We start from the raw sequence: 22,401 nt of genomic DNA on the forward strand, positions 1-22,401 counted from the left end.
AAAAAAAAAAAAAAAAAAAAAAAAGAATAGCTCAAGAGGGAATCAGTGAATTGGAGATAATTCTAAATTAAGTAATCAGGATATAACACAAAGGGACAAAGAGGTGGAAGATATGAAAGAGAAGATAAGAGATATGAAGGATAGAATGAGAGGATCCAAAATATGTCTCAGTAAATTTTGACAAGAGAAAAAATGGGAGCTGCATTACATTGAAAAGATAATGGCTGAAAAATCACAATTGATTATAGAAATTTGTCCTCAGTTTTAGAAATGATAGGACTTCCAAGCAGAATGAAGAAAAGAAATCTACACCCGGGACTTCCCTGGTGGCACAGTGGTTAAGAATCTGCCTGCTACTGCAGGGGACATGGGTATGAGCCCTGGTCTGGGAAGATCCCACATGCCGCAGAGCAACTAAGCCCATGTGCCACAACTACTGAGCCTGCACTTGAGAGCCCACGAGCCACAACTACTAAGCCCACGTGCCACAACTACTGAAACCCATGCACCTAGAGCCTGTGCTCTGAAAAAAGAGAAGCCACCATGATGAGAAGCCCGTGCACCGCAATTAACAGTAGCCCCTGCCCACCGCAACTAGAGAAAGCCCACATGCAGCAATGAAGACACAATACAGCCAAAAAATAAATAAATAAATGAATAAAAAGAAAAAAAAATAAAGAAATCTATACCCAAACATATCCAGGACAACCTACAAAAAAGCATAAACAAAACACAGAGAGAAAAGTGAGAGAGAGATGCTAAACAAAAAGCGTGTAAAGATTACCTACAAAGAAAAGATGATTTGTTGGGTGGTTATAGCAAAAATAGAAGCCAAGACACTATCATGGTAGCAGTGCTAAGAAAATAATAATTGTCAGCTTAGACTTGTACACCCAGAAAAAAAATCTCTTTGAAGATCAAGGTTAAAAAAAAAAAGAATAAGAAACTGGAAAAATAATCCCAAAGGTTTACGACCAGTAGACCTTTATTAAAAGGATCTCTGGAGCCTGTGCAGCCCACCACTGCCAAGGTCCCGTGATCCAGGGAAAACTTCCCCAGGAGAACACAGGGCAGACCTCAGGGTGTTGCAACGTCATGCCAGCCTCTGCCCCCACGAGGTCACCCCACATTCCATACCTCTCCCTCCCCCTAGCCTGAGTGAGCCAGAGCCCCCTAATCAGCTGCTACTTTAACCCTGTCCTGTCTGAGCGAAGAACAGATGCCCTCAGGTGACCCACACGAAGCGGCGGGTCCAAATCCAAAGCTGAACCCTGGGAGCAGTGTGAACCAAGAAGAGAAAGGGAAATAAAATGGACAACCTGGAAGGAATGGACAAATTCTTAGAAAAGCACAACCTTCCAAGACTGAACCGTGAAGAAATAGAAAATATAAACATGCCAATCAAATTGAAACTGTGATTAAAAATTTTCCAACAAACAAAAGCCCAGGACCAGATGGCTTCACAGGTGAATTCTATCAAACATTTAGAGAAGAGCTAACACCTATCCTTCTCAAACTCTTCCAAAACATAGCAGAGGGAGGAACACTCCCAAACTCATTCTAAGAGGCCACTATCACCCTGACACCAAAACCAGAAAAAGATGTCACAAAGAAAGAAAACTACAGGCCAATATCACTGACGAACACAGATGCAAAAATTCTCAACAAAACACTAGCAAACAGAATCCAACAGCATATTGAAAGGGTCATACACCATGATCAAATGGGCTTTATATCATGAATCCAAGGATTCTTCAATATACAAAAATCAATCAATGTGATACACCATATTAACAAATTGAATAAAAACCATATGATCATCTCAATAGATGCAGAAAAATCTTTTGACAAAATTCAACACCCATTTATGATAAAAACCCTGCAGACAGTAGGCATAGAGGGAACTTACCTCAACATAATAAAGGCCATATATGACAAACCAACAGCCAACATCATTCTCAGTGGTGAAAAATTGAAAGCATTTCCTCTAAAATCAGGAACAAGACAAGGTTGTCCGCTTTCACCACTATTACTCAACATAGTTTTGGAAGTTTTAGCCACAGAAATCAGAGAAGAAAAAAATAAAAGGAATCCAAACTGGAAAAGAAGAAGTAAAGCTGTCACTGTCTGCAGATGACATGATACTATACATAGAGAATCCTAAAGATGCTATCAGAAAACTACTACAGCTAATCAATAAATCTGGTAAAGTGGCAGGATACAAAATTAATGCACAGAAATCTCTGGCATTCCTATACACTAATGATGAAAAATCTGAAAGAGAAATTAAGGAAACACTCCCATTTACCACTGCAACAAAAAGAAAAAAATATCTAGGAATAAACCTACCTAAGGAGACAAAAGAACTGTATGCAGAAAACTGTAAGACACTGATGAAAGAAATTAAAGATGATACACAGATGGAAAGATGTACCATGTTCTTGGATTGGAAGAATCAACACTGTGAAAATGACTCTACTACCCAAAGCAATCTACATATTCAGTGCAATCCCTATCAAAGTACCACTGGCATTTTTCACAGAACTAGAACAAAAAATTTCACAATCTGTATGGAAACATAAAAGACCCTGAATAGCCAAAGCAATCTTGAGAAAGAAAAATGGAGCTGGAGGAATCAGGCTCCTGGACTTCAAACTGTACTACAAAGCTTCAGTAATCAAGACAGTATGGTACTGGCACAAAAACAGAAAAAGAGATCAATGGAACAGGACAGAAAGCCCAGAGATAAACCCACGCACAATGGTCACCTTATTTTTGATAAAAGAGGCAAAAACATACAATCGAGAAAAGATAGCCTCTTCAATAAGTGGTGCTGGGAAAACTGGACAGCTACATGTAAAAGAATGAAATTAGAACACTCCCTAACCCCATACACAAAAATAAACTCAAAATGGATTAAGGACCTAAATGTGAGGCCAGACTCTATAAAACTCTTAGAGGAAAACATAGGCAGAACACTCTATGACATAAATCACAGCAAGATCCTTTCGACCCACCTCCTAGAGAAATGCAAATAAAAACAAAAATAAACAAATGGGACCTAATGAAACTTAAAAGTTTTTGTTCAGCAAAGGAAACCATAAACAAGACGAGAAGACAACCCTCAGAATGGGAGAAAATATCTGCAAACGAAGCAACTGACAAAGGATTAACCTCCAAAATATACAAGTAGCTCATGCAGCTCAATATCAAAAAAACAACTCAAACCAAAAATGGGTAGAAGACCTAAATAGACAGTTCTCCAAAGAAGATATACAGATTGCCAACAAACACATGAAAGGATGCTCAACATCACTAATCATTAGAGAAATGCAAATCAAAACTACAATGAGGTATCAACTCATACCGGTCAGAATGGCCATCATCAGAAAATCTACAAACAATAAATGCTGGAGAGGGTGTGGAGAAAAGGGAACCCTCCTACACTGCTGATGGGAATGTAAACTGATACAGTTACTACGGAGAACAGTATGGAGGTTCCTTAAAAAACTAAAAACAGAACTACCGTATGACCCACCAATCCCACTACTGGGCATATACCCTGAGAAAACCATAATTCAAAAAGAGTCATGTACCACAATGTTCATTGCAGCACTATTTACAATAGCCAGGACATGGAAACAACCTAAGTGTCCATCGACAGATGAATGGATAAAGAAGATGTGGCACATATATATAATGGAATATTACTCAGCCATAAAAAGAAACGAAATTGAGTTATTTGTAGTGAGGTGGATGGACCTAGAGTCTGTCATATAGAGTGAAGTCAGAAAGGGAAAAACAAATACCATATGCTAACACATATATATGGAATCTAAAAAAAAAAAATGGTTCTGAAGAACCTAGGGGCAGGACAGGAATAATGACACAGATGTAGAGCATGGACTTAAGGACACGGGGAGGGGGAAGGGTAAATTGGGATGAAGTGAGAGAGTGGCATGGACATATATACACTACCAAATGTAAAACAGATAGGTAGTGGGAAGCAGCTGCATAGCACAGGCAGATGGGCTTGGTGCTTTGTGACCACCTAGAGGGGTGGGATAAGGAGGGTGGGAGGGAGACACAGGAGGGAGGAGATATGGGGATATATATATACACACACACACACACACACATATATATATATATATATATATATATGTATAGCTGATTCACTTTGTTATAAAGCAGAAACTAACACACCATTGTAAAGCAATTATACTCCAAGAAAGATGTTTAAAAAAAAAAGGAATCTCTGATTCCAGAAGACACTTCGAGACATAAGAACAAATAATGAGCAAAGGAAAAAGGTAATCATGTATGTAAATCTAAACAAAACTTGATTATATAAAATAGTTACAATGTTTTAATTGTGATATCAGAAAAAGAGAACAAAAGCATTGATAAAATGGCTATCGTGTCAGGGCAGGGAAGAAGTTAAAATATTCTTTACCGGACTTCCCTGGTCTCACAGTGGATAAGAATCTGCCTGCTAATTCAGGGGACACGGGTTCGATGCCTGGTCCAGGAAGATCCCACATGCCGTGGAGCAACTAAGCCCGTGCGCCACAACTACTGAGCGTGCGCTCTAGAGCCCGAGTGCCACAACTACTGAGCGCGCGCGCGTAGAGCCTGTGCTCGGCAACGAGAGAAGCCACTGCAATGAGAAGCCCACGCAACACTACTAAGAGTAGCCCCTGCTTGCTGCAACTAGAGAAAGCCTGTATGCAGCAATGAAGACCCGACTCAGTCAAAAAAAAAAAAAAAGAAAAATTCCTTACATTAACTGCTGAGTTAACTGAGCATTAAAAAAATTCTAGGGAAACCACTAACGGAACAGCAGTAGAGTATATAACTTCAAAATTAGCAAAGAAAAAATGCAATCTAAAAGAAAATAACAAAGGAGGGAAAAAAGCTTAACAAATGGGACAAACAGAAAGCACAAAATAAGATGGTGGAAACAATTACAAGGGTGATGAGGCTACAAAACAATACAGGATGCTATGGGAAAATATGAGACTGAAACTCAATTTTGGTGGTAATTAGTAAGAATGCATGTGTTATGTCTGTGTGCATCCAATTTAGGAGGTGTGGGGGTTGGTTTTCTTAGAGAAGTGATGTTTAAATGGAGACCTGAAGAAAAACCAAGTAAAATTTATTTAGAAAAAATTGGTGTGGGTAGGGGGTAGAGTGGCCTCTACAGAGAGGCAAAAGCATGTACAAATGTTCTGAAGCCAGAGTATATGACATTCAAGAAACAGAGAAAATCAATATGAAGACTAAAGAAAGGTGCAAGATGAGACTGAATAGATAGGTAGGATCTGGATCTTGGTGAGTTTAGGATTTTAGACTTTATCCTAAGGACAATTCAAAGCCATTAAAGTGTGTGTGTGTGTGTGTGTGTATGTGTGTGTGCGCGCGTGTGTGTGTGTGTTTTGTTTTGTTTTGTTTTAAAGTGTTTTTAAGCAGATGAGTGATATGGCTTTGATTTGGAATTTTAAAAAACCACCTGTTTCGTCTATCCCTCGAGTTAGAGAAGATTAGATCAGAAGGGACATGAATCATTTAGATATGTGTTATTCTTCAGGTTTACTAAAATATGGTATCCTCTCAAGCATGGAACATAACATTTTCTTCCATATGTCTTCAGCCTTGGAAAACAAAAGTTCAGCATAGAAAAACAAGATGGATAATTTTATTGCCTTCATTAGTAGATATGGAAATATCTTCTCAATTGAAATTTAAAAAAAAACAAAACTATTCAGTATTTTCCTAACAGAGTAACAACAAACTTCATTTATAAACAGTGTAGTTTATAATACGTGATATCATAAAATGATACATTGCTCTTTTAATTATAGTTTAACATCTCAGCTGACAGTGTCACCTACCTTAATCTCAGCCAAGAAACCAGACTAGAATGGCAGCAGCAGCAACAAAGGATACTTAATAACAATTAAACATATCACTGAAATTTATGTATTTCATTCAATGAAATATAAAAATTACCTGAAGCCTAGTTTATATTAGTCTCATACATAATTTATTTTTTAAAAAAATCTTATTCAGGGCTTCCCTGGTGGCGCAGTGGTTGGGAGTCCGCCTGCCAGTGCAGGGGACACGGGTTCGTGCCCGTTAAGAATAAATTGGTAATTATTCCTTTGCAGATCACTGTCCTGCAGCTCTCAGCTCTCCTGAAGCAAGCAGATTCCAGCAAAAGGAAGCTGACTCTGACCCGCCTGGCTTCTGCCCCAGTCCCCTTTACTGTGCTGAGCCTCACGGGGAATCCGTGCAAGGAGGACTACCTTGCTGTTTGTGGTCTGAAGGTAACAATCCTGATCCACGTTTGGTTCTGTTAAGCTATGGATCCCAGTCACCTTCTCGCCACAAAAAAAAAAAAAAAAAAATCTTATTCAATCTAGGAGACATGATTTCCAAAGTTTAGCCTACTGATAGCAATGTGAAATAATAATTTCTTAAAAGTATTTTTAACTTAATCTGTTGCCAGTTAGCTTAAGGGAGAATAATTCTAAAAATGTCAAGTCATTACAGGTCAGTGCAATAATTAATGTTCATCATGACACAATGTTCCATATGTTGCTTAAGAAAGTATAACAATATTTCAGGATAATTTCCATCCAATATGTTTAAAATAAGAAATTTCACTGCTAAAAAACCATAAATCCAATGATCAGGTATCAATTCTCAGTTCAGCTGTCAATAGCATTTGAAAATAGTGAAGATTTTTAATCCAGTAAATCCAATATGTCATATATCATACACGCCCTGGGGATACAAAAGTGAATACGCAGGTTCCTGCTCCCAAAGGTTGATTACAGTGGAGAGATAAACACGGAAACAATTACAATGAAGTGAGAAATTTACTATAATGAAAATTCTACCAGAATATTCACTGGACCTCATGGTAGACAACACCACCAACAAGGCCAATAAAGCACTGCTCTTTCATCTCTGCCCACATTTGATCTTGTTTTGTACAGAACTGGTAAATTCTTCATGGTTGTCACGATAATGATAAAGGTCCGTAAGTTGCAAATTTCTTCCTGTACTTTGGAATTCAGGAGAAGCTTTTACTTTGGGGCCAGATTAAAATTAAAAAAAATTTTTTTTTGGTTATGCTAATGTTATTTCTACCTGTTTTATAAGCTATTGCTCCAGGACAAAAGAATTCATAACTTACTTTCTCCCAGTTTCTGAGGCTCAGAGTATTTATACAAATCTGCAGAAATGAAAGTGCACAAAGAAATCTCTCTAATATTTGAAATACCTGGTTAGAAGGTACAATGGAGAGGCAAATAGGAATGTACCTCTCAGGGCAACAATATTTTAAGTCAGTCTACAGTTTGTGGAAGAGAGGACAAGGAAAATAAGAAGTATGGAAACTGATTTATGAAGAAAAATTAGAGAAGCTATATAAAGATTAGCATGGAAAATAGAGGTTTAGACAGACAAAATAGTTTCAACAGATACTTACAGCACTAATAATAAGTAAAAGGAATAAATTTTCTCATATTGTTGCAGATGGAAAAGAAACCCCAAAACCCTAAAGGTTAGCATGGGAAAGAGAAGTCTGAGATACAATAATTTCTACGAATATTTACAGTACTATTGAGTAAAATAATTACTGCAGATGGAAGAAATATAAAATGAAGGGTGGATGTTTCAGAGATAGGAGCTTAATTGTCAGAGCTGTCAAACAACGATTTTTTGCATGTACTTATTGTCAATCAGAGGTTGAATTACCATCTTTTATATGACAGAATAAAAGAACCCTATATTGGGATGAAAGCTGAGCAGGATATTCTTTTGAGCATCTTTTACTTTGCTTATTTGGTTATTCTGTAATCTTCTGATAACTGTTTTTGCCTATTTTTCTAAGGTGTCATGTTTTCCTCATTGGCTGTAGTTCTGTTTGATTAGCTGAGTGGTTGTTAGTTACATCAATTGTAAATACTGTCTCCAAATTTGAGGCTTGAATTTTCACTCTCTTCACAGTGACGTTTATAACACTTAAGTTTTACATTTTAGTACAAATTTACACAATTATTGCATGGATTGTTATTTCTGCATCTTAAGAAATTCTTCCTTATTTTAAATTCACTAAGATATAATCCTTTATCTTTTCTAACTTTTAGTTTTGCTTTTAACATTTAGCCCTTTAACCCAACTAAAATTACTTCTGTGAGCGGTGTAAGGTAGGGATCCATTTTTTCCTCCTCCAAGTGGGTAAGCAATTGCCCTGGAACTGTTTACTGAACAGGCCATCATCCTGGTGATTTATAATGACATCTCTTCTGGGCTTGCTAATCTGTCCTAGTGATTTGTATATGGCCCATAGCACCCTGTTTGAATTATTATACAAAGTCTTGATATGTTTTAGAGAAGTCCCTCACCACCTTGACTTGGTAATTCAAAAATCCTTAACATTTCCTACATGGCTTTCTCACAATCTTACCCTTACCTATTTCTTTAGCCTCATCTATTACCATTCTCTCCCTTGCTTTATACACTACAAGCCACACTAAACTAAATGACTTTTCAGCCTCAGAATGTTCACATATATATTTGTGCACTTTGCCTAGAACATCAAAATAATTTAAATAAGTAACTACATTATTTATTTTCTATATATACTTGGGTCTGCCTTATTACTTAAATTCATAGAATCACAGAATATAAGGACTGGAAATATACTTTTAAAATGTCATCTATTCCAACCACTCATCTAATGCTTTTGAATGCCTCTAATGATAAGGCAACCAGGGAATCTTTTCCCCTTTCCCGTTTAAAAAAATGTCTGATCTTTAGAAATATTCTTTCTTATATGGACCCGAAATCTGTTTCCACCTAACTTCTAGGTAGCGATCCTAATTCTACTCATTGGGCCATTCAGAGAAAGTTCAGTCCTACTTTAGTGGAAGAGCCATACAAATATTTACAGATAACTACCATGTTACTTCCAAGCCTTCTCTTCTGTGGTGGTAGGGAACAGGAGGTAGAGAGTAGGGAGAGACTAATGTCTGAGTATCTTTTATGAGTTGGTTACTTTATATTTAACTTTCATATTGCTCCAATGAGTTTGTTATTATTATTGCCAAGTAACAAATAAGGAAATTAAAGCTCTGATAGGTAAAGTTAACTATTCATGTAACTTAAGTAGCAGAGCTGGGATTTCAACCACAAGTCTGTCACAGATACCAAAGCCTATGTTTTAGTCTCTTTAGAACACTGAACTGCCTCCCACAAAGGAGAAGAGATATAAGAGGGTATGAAACATGGAAAAGCAAGACAAACAAAAATTCTAAAAATCCCATGCTTTCTAACTTCCAAAATTCAGTGTATTGATATATTTTTGTCCTTAAGACTTACATCATCTTCAACATTTCTTTCTCTGCCTTATAACCTACCTAATTATTATCTCAAATTTCTCAGATCTTACTACATAAATGAACTCATACAACCTACAATTAGGGAAGCAAAAAGAGAAAAGTATTTCCATATTTCAGCCTCTCTCAAATTTAATGTCTTACACAGTGAAAAGATTATCTTCTTTAAACACTGACTAGTGTACTCTTCTTTACAGTCTCCAACACCACATTGCCTTCTGCAATCAAACTTAATGCTGACATTTTTTCTGGCTTTGAGGCCCAACAACACTATCCTTAACTTGTATTAACAAAAGCTACTTGTTCCCTCTTCTCCAGGCAAACACTTGTTTGGCATCCTCCACAAGCACTTTAAGGTCTTCCTTCTTTTCCTCTGAGAATCACAACTCTTCCTTCAATTAACAATTAGATAAGACCGATACCGCCTCATCATTCATGCTTCTTATGAAAAATGTATCTCCATATAGTTAATTATATTTATCCCATGCATTAACTTTTCTCTTTCCACAATTAGATAAGACCGATACCGCCTCATCATTCATGCTTCTTATGAAAAATGTATCTCCATATAGTTAATTATATTTATCCCATGCATTAACTTTTCTCCTTCCCTAGTTACATCATAAACAATTGAATACAAATCATCTATTTCTTTTTATCTTTCACCTAAGTGCAAAAAACTGAACAGCAAGTGCTTAATGAATGTTCTCAGCTGTACATTACAAAAATACATTTTTATCATATATATCTTTTTATTTGTACACTTTCCTTTTAGGTTGCTTGCTAGAATTCTCTCACCATACACTTTACTGTGAAAAAACATTGAGAGAAACTCTCACTTCCAGTTTTATAAACAAAGTCAAATGTAATACAAAAGCTCTAATTCAGCACTTCTCTCTAGTCCATACTACATAGGTTAATTAAAAGTAATATTACTTCTGAAGTAAATTTCTCTGTGAATATAAGGTTATATATATTTAAGAATACTAAAACATAAAATTATATGTCACACACACACATACACACACATACCACACACATACACACAAATCTTACCTTGCTGAGTATTTTGTTCTTGCATTCGATTCACAGTGAGGTCTAAGGGGCCTTCCTGCTCTTCCTGAAGGGAGTTTTCTGCTTGATTCATTTGGATACTCTTACATATTAGACTTGGTCCAATTGAACCATTTCTATTCTCTTGAATTTTACCACTTTTTGAAATATACTCAATTGCAAACTGACGTATCATCTTTTTCATTAATTCCTGAGCAACTAGGGGAATGTTAGGATCACAGTTCTGAGGAAGATCTAGGGAAGAAATAAATATAATAAGAATTAAAAAAGAGAATGCAAAATACCTATGTTTAAATTTATCTTAATTACAAATTAATGATTTCACAAGTCTCAGATTCGGTCCATAATTGTGAATGGTTTCTAGGACTTAGCAATAAAAACCTTGTTTGTTTAATTAGTATTATGAGAATATATCAACCCCAAACTTGGCATTTTTAATTGTTTCTTAAAAATAAATATTTTTGGTCCCAAACTAAAATATAAACAACTAGACATAAAAACAGACAGCTTATTTTCAGAGTTTTAATTCAAATGTATTCTACAATAAGCAACTAGACATAAAAACAGCTTATTTTCAGAGTTTTAATTCAAATGTATTCTACAAGATACTAAGACACTTAGTATGTGAACATAAATTGTATATATAAGTAACCAGGCAAGTTTTAACCTAATAGAGTAGGTATACACATTAACTATTAAAGAAAATATCTAAATTCTGTAACTATTTATTACCATTAATTCTTCAATTCTGTCAAATGTGTACTTCATATATAGCCTAAATGTCATCATCAAGGACTTTTTTCTTTTTTCAATTTTTCATATTGAGAAATTTCAATCAGAAAGAAAAAAATAAAGAACACTGCAATGACACAGACAGCCTCTACCAAGATTCAAGAATTGTTAGCATTCTGCCACATTCACCTTCTTTTTACTTTCATTGGTTTGCAGAACTACCGGAAAGTAAATTGCAGAATTATGAGATTTCACTCTTAAATATTTCAGTGCACATCTACTAAGATTCCCCTATAAAAACAGCAGTACCACTACTGAGGGTCTTAATCAGTCCTTGGTCCCAAAACATGTTGGTCAGCTACAACCAAAATAAAGGACAGCAGTCATATACAATTCTGCTTGAAACCTGTACAAGAGGTAAAAACAATTGAATGATTTTATACAGGTGTGGAATAAAGACAGACCACTTATAAACACAGTATATAATAAGTAATAAAGAGTTTTAATATTGGATGGTGGTGGCTTTTTTCACACACACACTACTGGCCTCACCCCAATCCTTTTATTTACTCTGCTCCTTCAGAGGCAGAATGATTAGTGAACTAGGAAGGATGACTTAAGTGTATTTGGTTAGGCTCCATACTTCTTCCTCTTAGAAGTGGGCTCACTTCTAGAGATAACGGGTTGGCCAAAAAGTTTGTTTGGGTTTTTCTGTAAGATGTTATGGAAAAACCCAAACGAACTTTTTGGCCAAACCAACATGCTCCTCTGCTCCTTAAATGCCTCAACTCTTCCCCAGGCAGATCTGTGCTGTGTGAGCAAGGGCTGCCCTGATCTTGGGCTGTCTGAGACTGAAGGGTTGAGTCTCCTTAGTTTTGGGGTTCAGTATTAGCTGGAGCAATTGTCTAAGAGATCTGAAGTCAAGTCCTCCAACTAGCATCTACTTTTATAGATCCATGATTCTAAAATGCAAGAAGATTAGAAAACATACTATTTAAAGGTGAGGAAAGGCAACAAAACTACCTCCACCATATCTGGTAGCAAAATGTGACCTCAGGCGACATCAATCTGTTTATGGTCCTGCAGAAATATCAATATATTTGATCACAGGGTGCTGTTTTGGACCTGCTGGAGATGTTACATAATAAACATCTCCATTACATTAGCTCTTTCAAAACAAAGAACACTGAATTCTGAAAAACATTTGAGAAGGGATTATGGGCCTATAAAAAAAGTAACATTTTAGTCCTCACATTTATTCTTTGTTTAGAGCCCAGTAGGGAAGAGAGGTACTATTTGTTTCTGAGTATGAGAAAAAAAGACTTGGCTATACAGTTGAGCACTGAGCAACATGTGTTTGAACTGTGTGGGTACACACAGACATGGATTTTTTCCAATAAATACATACTACGGTACTGCACAGTCCATGGTTGGTCAGTCTGCAGATGTGGAACCCCGAGTATGGAGGGCCCGCTGCAAAGTTAGGCTCATTTTTCACTGTGCAGAGGGTCAGTGCTCCTAACCCCCACATTGTCCAAGGGTCAACTGTATATATCACATGCCCATGGCTCATTTATTTTATAACTGGAGGTTTGTACCTCTTAATTTCCCCCTTCACCTATTTCATCCCCCAACACTCCTCCCCTCTGGCAACCACCTGTTTGTTCTCTGTAACTACGAGTCTGTTTTAGCTTAGTTTGTTTTTGTTTTGTTTCTTAGAGTCCACATATAAATGAGAATATACAACGCAAGGAATATGGTCAATAATACTGTATTAACTTTGTATGAGGACAGTTGCTTACTAGACTTATTATGGTGATCATTTCATCATGCATGCAAATGTGAATCACTCCATAGTATACCTGAAACTAAAATAATATTGTATGTCAACTATATTTTAATGACAAAAGAAAGACTTAGCTATAGATTGAAATCTTAGCCATCTTCCTGAATTCAGGCTAGTTACATACCTCTCCGTGTTTTAGTTTCTCTGTTCATAAAAATGGAAATGATAATAGAACCTTGGAAGTCATAGTAAGTCTTGCTCACAGGATATTTTAAAGTTTTATAAGATTGTAGATAAAATACTGAATTCCTGTACTTGTCATTTTAATAGCTGACATTTACTCCACTGTTATCTTAGGTTATAGTGAAAATAACAAGAGAAACAAAAAGACGCAGGCTGAGCAGTTATATTTTATATAAATCATAAAATGTCAAGTAAAAATATTAACTAACTAGGTTAATATGTAAAATTATTAACTAGCTGGGAAAACACAAAGGACATAATTTCTAAGCCCATGTGAAATACTGTGCTCCAGAATAGATAATATTAGCACATGTAACCCAACTAAAGTGATTTGTATCAAAACGAGAAATTTCCATGTTATACATAAGGATTCCCAATTTATACCATGTCTTGACTATTACTTCCAGGAATCCTTGAAGGCATCTGTGAACACTCTTTTCCATCTTTTTTCAAACCTAATCTTGCTTTGAATTATGTTTTAAAAAGAGGTATTGATTTACTTCTAGGTATTTTGGTTAATTATCCTGTAACGTATTGGCTAATATCACTTTATAAATTCAAAATAATTATATTTATCAAAAAACAACAGAAATATGATCAGATATACCATGTGACTAGGGCTATACTTTAGAATTGAGTTTAGAGCTAAGTTTAAAGCAGAATAGATAATATTACTTTATTCTATTCATCTACTCAGTTTTTGTTTATATTGGGAATAAGTCTATGTGTGAGACCAAAGGACTTGGCAAAAAACAAACAAACAAACAAGATAAAAAAGAGAAAGAGACAAAGAAAATGCTGCTCAGCTGCTGATTAGTGAGCCCTCTAGAATACTTGTGCAAATTATCATAACTATAAAAAAAATTGAGCTAACTAAAGATCTAGGCCAGGGATATAAACTCAGATGGTTTCAAAATTCAGGCAACTCACAAACACTGGGCTAGAAAATATGTTGCCAAATGGAAATGGTATGCCCCAAGAAGACAGAAATAATTTATTTTTGCCCTACCTCTTCATTTTCCAAATTTAACTAATTCAAGAGTTTAGCAAGTTGTTTGTAGTAGCCAGTTTCAAGATGGTTCTTAATGATTCCCACTCCCACCTCCTGGTTTCCAGAGTTGTGTAGTCCCTTTCACATTGTATTAAGGGTGGAATGTGTGATTAATAATAACATACTGCAGAAGTATATGTCACTTCCAAGATTAGGTTATAAAAGAATATGGTTTCTACCCTGGATACTCTGAATACTGGTGTTCACTGTGACCCCCACCCCCACTATTCTGTCCTCTTGCTCTCTCATCACTCACTCTGGAGAAAGCTGTACTGTGAGCAGCACTGAGGAGGCTCACAAGGAGAGGAACTGAAGTCTCCTGCAAACAGCCAAATGACTGAACTGGGAAGAAGATGCTCAAGACCAATCAACTCCCAAATGACTGAAAAGGAAAACAACACAGCAAAAGTTATGTGATGAAGCTAAAGCAGTACTTAGGGAGCAATTTATAGCAATAAACACATATATTAAAAAAAATTCAACCCAATAACCTAACCTTCCTCCTTAAGAGAAAATGAATCGAAAATTAAATCCAAAGCAAGCACAGAGAAGAAAATAAACAAAAAGTTAGGGCAGAAAAAAATAAGATAGAGAACAGAAAGACAACAGAGAAGAGCAATAAAACCAAAAGTTGGTTCTTTGAAAAGATCAAAAATTTGACCAAGAATAAAAACCAGAATAGACTTAAGTTTGTAAAATCAGAAATGAAGGAAGCAATATCAGGATTAACATTAAAGGTAATCAAGAAATACTACAAAAAAAAAAGACAAAGAAAAGAAAAAAGCTATACATCAACACATTAGGTATCCTAGATGAAATGGCCAAATTCCTAGAAAGACACAAACTATCAAACTCACTCAAGAAGTAACAGTAAAACCTGGACCTGCAAGTAAAAAGACTGAATTAGTAACCAAATATCTTGCCACAAAGAAAAGCCCAGGGACAGACAGATTTACTGGTGAATTCTATAAGACATTTAAAGAGGAATTAAAACCAATCCTTCACAAACTCCAAAACAAGAGATGAGGAAGGAACACTTCCCAACTCATTCTATGAGGGCAATATTAGCCTGATACCAAACCTGGACAAAGAAATTACATGAAAAGAAAACTACTAAACGAAATGAAAACTATCCATTATGAATAGACAAAAATCCCCTTGACCCTTGAGCTACATGGGTTTGAGCTGTGCGGGTCCACTTATATGTGGATTTTTTCAATAGTAAATACTACAGTACTACACAATCGGTGACTGGTTGAATCTCTGGATGTCGAAATGCAAATACAGAGGGCTGACCGTAAGTCATACACAGATTTTCAACTGCACGAGGGGCCAGCCCCTATCCATCACATTGTTCAAGGGCCAATTCTCCTATCACACAGAAATAGGCAACACAAAAAAAGGATAATACAATAAGACAAGGTTGTCCACGCTCACCATTATTATTCAACATAGTTTTAGAAGTTTCAGCCATAGCAATCAGAGTAGAAAAAGAAACAAAAGGAATCCAAATCGGAAAAGAAGAGGTAAAGCTGTCACTGTTTGCAGATGACATGATACTATATAGAGAATCCTAAAGATGCTATCAGAAAACTACTAGAGCTAATCAATGAATCTGGTAAAGTAGCAGAATACAAAATTAATGCACAGAAACAAAATTAATGCACAGAAATCTCTGGCATTCCTATACACTAATGATGAAAAATCTGAAAGAGAAATTAAGGAAACACTCCCATTTACCACTGCAACAAAAAGAAAAAAATACCTAGGAATAAACTTACCTAAGGAGAAAAAAGACCTGTATGCAGAAAACTGTAAGACACTGATGAAAGAAATTAAAGATGATACAAACAGATGGAGAGATATACCATGTTCTTGGATTGGAAGAATCAACACTGTGAAAATGACTCTACTCCCCAAAGCAATCTACAGATTCAATGCAATCCCTATCAAACTACCACTGGCATTTTTCACAGAACTAGAACAAAAAATTTCACAATTTGTATGGAAACACAAAAGACCCCGAATAGCCAAAGCAATCTTGAGAACAAAAAATGTGGAGCTGGAAATCAGGTTCCCTGACTTCAGACTATACTACAAAGCTACAGTAATCAAGACAGTATGGTACTGGCACAAAAACAGAAAGATCAATGGAACAGGATAGAAAGTCCAGAGATATACCCACGCACCAATGGTCACCTTATTTTTGATAAAGGAGGCAAGAATATACAATGGAGAAAAGACAGCCCCTTCAATAAGTGGTGCTGGGAAAACTGGACAGCTACATGTAAAAGAACGAAATTAGAACACTCCCTAACACCATACGCAAAAATAAACTCAAAATGGATTAAAGACCTAAACATAAGGCCAGACACTATAAAACTCTTAGAGGAAAACATAGGCAGAATACTCCATGACATAAATCACAACAGGATCCCTTTTCACCCACCTCCTAGAGAAATGGAAATAAAAACAAAAATAAACAAATGGGACCTAATGAAACTTAAAAGCTTTTGCACAGCAAAGGAAACCATAAACAAGATGAAAAGACAACCCTCAGAATGGGAGAAAATATTTGCAAATGAAGCAACTGACAGAGGATTAATCTCCAGAATTTACAAGCAGCTCATACAGCTCAATATCAAAAAACAAACAACCCAATCCAAAAATGGGCAGAAGACCTAAATAGACATTTCTCCAAAGAAGATATACAGATTGCCAACAAACACATGAAAGAATGCTCAACATCATTAATCATCAGAGAAATGCAAATCAAAACTACAATGACATATCATCTCACAACGGTCAGAATGGCCATCAAAAAATCTACAAACAATGCTAGAGAGGGTGTGGAGAAAAGGGAACCCTCTTGCACTGTTGGTGGGAATGTAAATTGATACAGCCACTTCAGAGAACAGTATGGAGGTTCCTTAAAAACCTAAAAATAGAATTACCATACAACCCAGCAATCCTACTACTGGGTATGTAACCTGAGAAAACCATAATTCAAAAAGAGTCATGTCCCAAAATGTTCCTTGTAGTTCTATTTACAATAGCCAGGACATGGAAACAACCTAAGTGTCCATCGACAGATGAATGGATAAAGAGGATGTGGCACATATACACAATGGAGTATTACTCCGCCATAAAATGAAACAAAACTGAGTTATTTGTAGCAAGACAGATGGACCCAGAGTCTGTCACACAGAGTGAAGTAAGTCAGAAAGAGAAAAATAAATACCGTATGCTAACTCATTATGTGGAATCTGAAAAGAAAAAAAAAACAAAACTGTTCCTGAAGAACCTAGGGGCAGGACAGGAATAAAGACGCAGATGTAGAGAATGGACTTGAGGACACCGGGAGGGGGAAGAGTAAGCTGGGACGAAGTGAGAGAGTGGCATGGACTTATATACACTACCAAATGTAAAATAGATAGCTAGTGGGAAGCAGCTGCATAGCACAGGGAGATAAGCTCAGTGCTTTGTGACCATCTAGAGGGGTGGGAGAGGGAGGGTGGGAGGGAGACGCAAGAGGGAGGAGATATGGGGATATATGTGTATGTATAGCTGATTCACTTTGTTATAAAGCAGAAACTAACATACCATTGTAAAGCAATTATACTACAAAAAAGATGTTAAAAAAAAAAAAAGGATTATACATCAAGATCAAGAATCCCAAGAATACAAGGTTAGTTCAACATATGAAAACCAATCAGGCAATGTAATGTAACGTATTAATAAAGAACAAAATCCACATAATAATCTCCATAGATGTAGAAAAGCACTTGATACCTTTTCATGATAAAAACAACGTACAAACTAGGAATAGAAGGAAACTACCTCAATCTATGAAAGAGTATCTATGAAAAATCTACAGATAACATCACACTTAATGGTGAAAGACTGAAAGTTTCCCCCATAATATCAGAACAAGAGAAGGATTCTTGTCCTTGCTCTCATTACTTCTATTCAACATGTACTGGAGGTTCTAGCCAGTGCAATTAGGCAGGAAAATGAAATAAAAGTAATTTGGATTGAAAAAGTAGAAGTAAAACTCTCTTTACAGATAACATAATGTTGTATATACAAATTTGTTAGGAATCCACACACACAAAATTTTAGAACTAGTAAGTTCAGCAAGGTTACAGGATGCCATATCAATATACAAAAATCAATTTTACTTCTGTACAATGGCACTAAACAATTCTAAAAGGAAATAATTAAGAAAATAATTCCATTTACAACAGTATTAGGAAGAAAAGACTTACAGGAATAAGTTTGACAAAACATAAATAAACAGAAATACATCCTGTGTTCATGAACTGGAAGACTTAATATTGTTACATGATAAGAACTCCCCAAATTGATCAACAGATTCAACACAATCCCCATCAAAACCTTAGCTGGCATTTTTTTTTTTTTTTTTTTTTTTGGCGGTACGCGGGCCTCTCACTGTTGCGGCCTCTCCCATTGCGGAGCACTGGCTCTGGACGCGCAGGCTCAGTGGCCACGGCTCATGGGCCCAGCCCCTCCGCGGCATGTGGGACCCTCCTGGACCGGGGCACAAACCCGCATCCCCTGCATCAGCAGGCGGACCCCCAACCACTGCGCCACCAGGGAAGCCCCTAGCTGGCATTTTTGTATAAACTGACAAGGTGATTCTAAAAAGCATACTGAAATGCAAGGAATCCAGAATAGCCAAAATAATCTTGAAAAAGAACTAAACTGGAGGATTAGCAATTCCTGATTTCAAAACTTACTATAAAGTATAATAATCAAGCCTAGGTGTTAATGTTCTAAGGACAGATATATAGATTAATAGAGTAGAATTGAGCCCCAAGATAAACCATTAATCTATTTTTGATAAGAGTACCAAGACAATTCAGTGGGGGAAATCATTGTCTTTTCAACAAACTATGCTAGGACAACTGGATATTTACATGCAAAATAATGAAACTGGACCGCCACCTCATACCATATAGAATAATTAACTCAAAATGCATCAATGACCTAAATGTAGGAGCTAAAACTATAAAAATCTGAAAGAAAACATACATGTAAATCTTCATGACCTTAGATTAAGGCAATGACTCCTTAGATTTGACACTAAAACACAAGCAACAAGAGAAAAAAATAGATATAATGAACTTGATTAAAATTTAAAACTTTCGTACTTCAAAGGACACTAAGTGAAGAGAGTCCACAGAATAGGAGTAAATATTTACAAATCATATGTCTGATAAGGGTCTACTGTCCAAGTATATAAAGAACTCTTATAACCCAACAATAAAAAGACAAATGCCCAAATAAAAAAACAGCAAATGATTTGAGTAGACATTTCTCCAAAGAAGATATTACTAATGACCAGTAAGCACATGACAAGATGATTAACATCATTAGTCTTTAGGGAAATGCAAATCAAAAGCACAATGAGATACCATTTCACACCTTGAAGGAGAATTATAATAAAAAGTGCAGATAACAAGTGTGAGTGAGAATGTGGAGAAACCTGAGTCCTCATACACGGTGGGTGGGAATGCAAAATGGTGCAGCCATTTTGGAAAATAATTCTGAAAACACATTAAAAAATATAAACACAGAATTACCATATGACTCAGCAAATTCCACCCCTAGGTATATAACTAAGAAAACCGAAAACATATGTTCAATCAAAAGTATGTATGAATGTTCACAGCAGCATTATTCACAACAGCCAAAAAGTAGAAACAACCCAAATGAATGTCAACTGGTGAATGTATAAATAAAATATGGTATATCTATACATTATTCAATCATAAAAAGAAATGAACTGATGCATGTTACAACAAGAATGAACCTCAAAAACATGCTAAATGAAGGCTGCACATAGTGCAACTTCATTTATATGAAATGGTTAAAACAGGCAAATCTACAAAGGGATAAATCTATTAGATGAGTGGTTGCCAAAGCCTGGAGAAGAGTAAGAGAATGATGAGTGTTCATCTAGTAATGGGTTTCTTTTTCAGGGTGAAGAAAATGTTCTGGAATCAGACAGCGGTGATGGTTGCAAAACTTTGTTAATGAGTGTATTAAAAACCACTGAATTTTATACTTGAAAAAAGTGAATTTTATAGTATGTGCATCATGACTCAATTTAAAAAAACAGGAAGAAAGGATAAATTAGAAAGTGGAACTTAGAGCCCAGAAGGCAGATTCAAGAGCCATAAAGAATTTTTCCTTAAGATCTAATCGAATAACTTCCAACATTTGCCCAGCTGGATTTCAGGATTGCTATGGAACAGTGACCCCTGTGTGCACCCCATTTCGCCATTTTTGAACAAGAGTGTTTACAGTGGTTATCCTATGCCTATCCTAACACTGTATGTTGGGTGTGTGTGAGCAAGTAATTTGCCTTTTTACTTTTAAAGGTCTACAGATCAAGAGAAACTATATTTGAAGTGCTATACCAAAGGAACTACACTCAAGGAACTTCACTTGTATCTGAAACTGAGTTAGATAACAAGAGTGTGGTCTCTGAGATGATGCTGTAATAAGATAAGACTTTTGGAGGTCTTGGGCAGGGGTGAGTGTATTTTACATATGGGAGAGATGTGAATCACCAGAACCAACTGATTCCAACTTCCTTGTATTCACTCCTTTGTTTACTATTCTTCCACACTCATAGGTAGCATATAATGCTACTATTTACCTAGAGAGAGAGTTGCTCTTAGGACCAATCTAAAAATATCTGTGTAAGTTGTCTCAATTATGAGACTGTCAAAGTGGATAATATTGGTCAATAATCCAACAAAAATTTTAAAGACCAGGATGATGGTATTTTTCTTATCTTCTCTTTCTCCAAAATCAATTTCCCTTCTCTCCATGTTTGATATGTATTAACAATTAATACTTGTAGCACTTTATTTAACATGAAGAACTCTGACACACATTGGTATCATTTAATGACAAACATCATATTAGTGCAGATAATGATATAACGAAAGGTAAGAAGGAAAGCAAAGTTCTACTGAACCACTTACAGTGTACAGTTGTTGCCCTTGCCTCCTATTCGTCCCCAAATATTTTTTTCTAAAAATTTCAATCTACAGAAAAGTTGAAAGAAGAGTGCAATGTACTTCCACAAAATTTTACCTCTATAGATTCAACAACTATTGACATTTTGCGTCACTGGATTTACATATAAACTCACACACACAGGTTATTTATGGGTGAAGCATTTGAAAGTTGCAGATATCATGAACCTTTAACTCTACTTGAGAAATAAATAACAAGAACATTATGATACATAACTATAATGCCATAATCCCTTTCAAAAAATTTAACACAAAAAATATAGTCCCCAACTTTCCTCATTATCTCCTTTACAGCTTTTTCCTCCCCAATCTCAGGTTGCAATCTAGGATTACACATTGTATTTTTTTTTAACATCTTTATTGGAGTATAATTGCTTTACAATGGTGTGTTAGTTTCTGCTTCATAACAAAGTGAATCGGTTATACATATACATATGTCTCCATATCTCTTCCCTCTGGCGTCTCCCTCCCACACTCGCTATCCCACCCCTCTAGGTGGTCACAAAGCACCAAGCCCATCTGCCTGTGCTATGCAGCTGCTTCCCACTACCTATCTGTTTTACATTTGGTAGTGTATATATGTCCATGCCACTCTCTCACTTCATCCCAATTTATCCTTCCCCCTCCCCGTGTCCTCAAGTCCATTCTCTACGTCTGCGTCTTTATTCCTGCCCTGCCCCTAAGTTCTTCAGAACCATTTTTTTTTTTTTTTTAGATTCCATATATATGTGTTAGCATACGGTATTTGTTTTTCTCTTTCTTACTTACTTCACTCTGTATGACAGACTCTAGGTCCATCCACCTCACTACAAATAACTCAATTTCATTTCCTTTTATGGCTGAGTAATATTCCATTATATATATGTGCCACATCTTCTTTATCCATTCATCTGTTGATGGAAACTTAGGTTGTTTCCATGTCCTGGCTATTGTAAATAGTGCTGCAATGAACATTGTGGTACATGACTCTTTTTGAATTATGGTTTTCTCAGGGTGTATGCCCAGTAGTGGGATTGCTGGGTCATATGGTAG

The 22,401-nt window shown here is 36.1% G+C and overlaps 1 protein-coding gene across 2 annotated transcripts in view; it reads right to left on the bottom strand.

Annotated features, from left to right (window-relative positions):
- LCORL (ligand dependent nuclear receptor corepressor like) overlaps window positions 1-22,401 on the bottom strand; it is a 166,650-nt gene that overhangs the window by 43,519 nt on the left and 100,730 nt on the right. For both annotated transcript variants that reach the window (XM_007449827.1, XM_007449826.1), the window contains exon 5: window positions 10,467-10,718. In XM_007449827.1, coding sequence (XP_007449889.1) covers window positions 10,467-10,718 — 252 coding nt within the window. The remainder of the gene's footprint in view (window positions 1-10,466; window positions 10,719-22,401) is intronic.

This window comes from Lipotes vexillifer, unplaced genomic scaffold (assembly GCF_000442215.2).
Source record: "Lipotes vexillifer unplaced genomic scaffold, Lipotes_vexillifer_v1.1 scaffold1067, whole genome shotgun sequence".
Classification (NCBI taxonomy): Eukaryota; Metazoa; Chordata; class Mammalia; order Artiodactyla; family Lipotidae; genus Lipotes; species Lipotes vexillifer.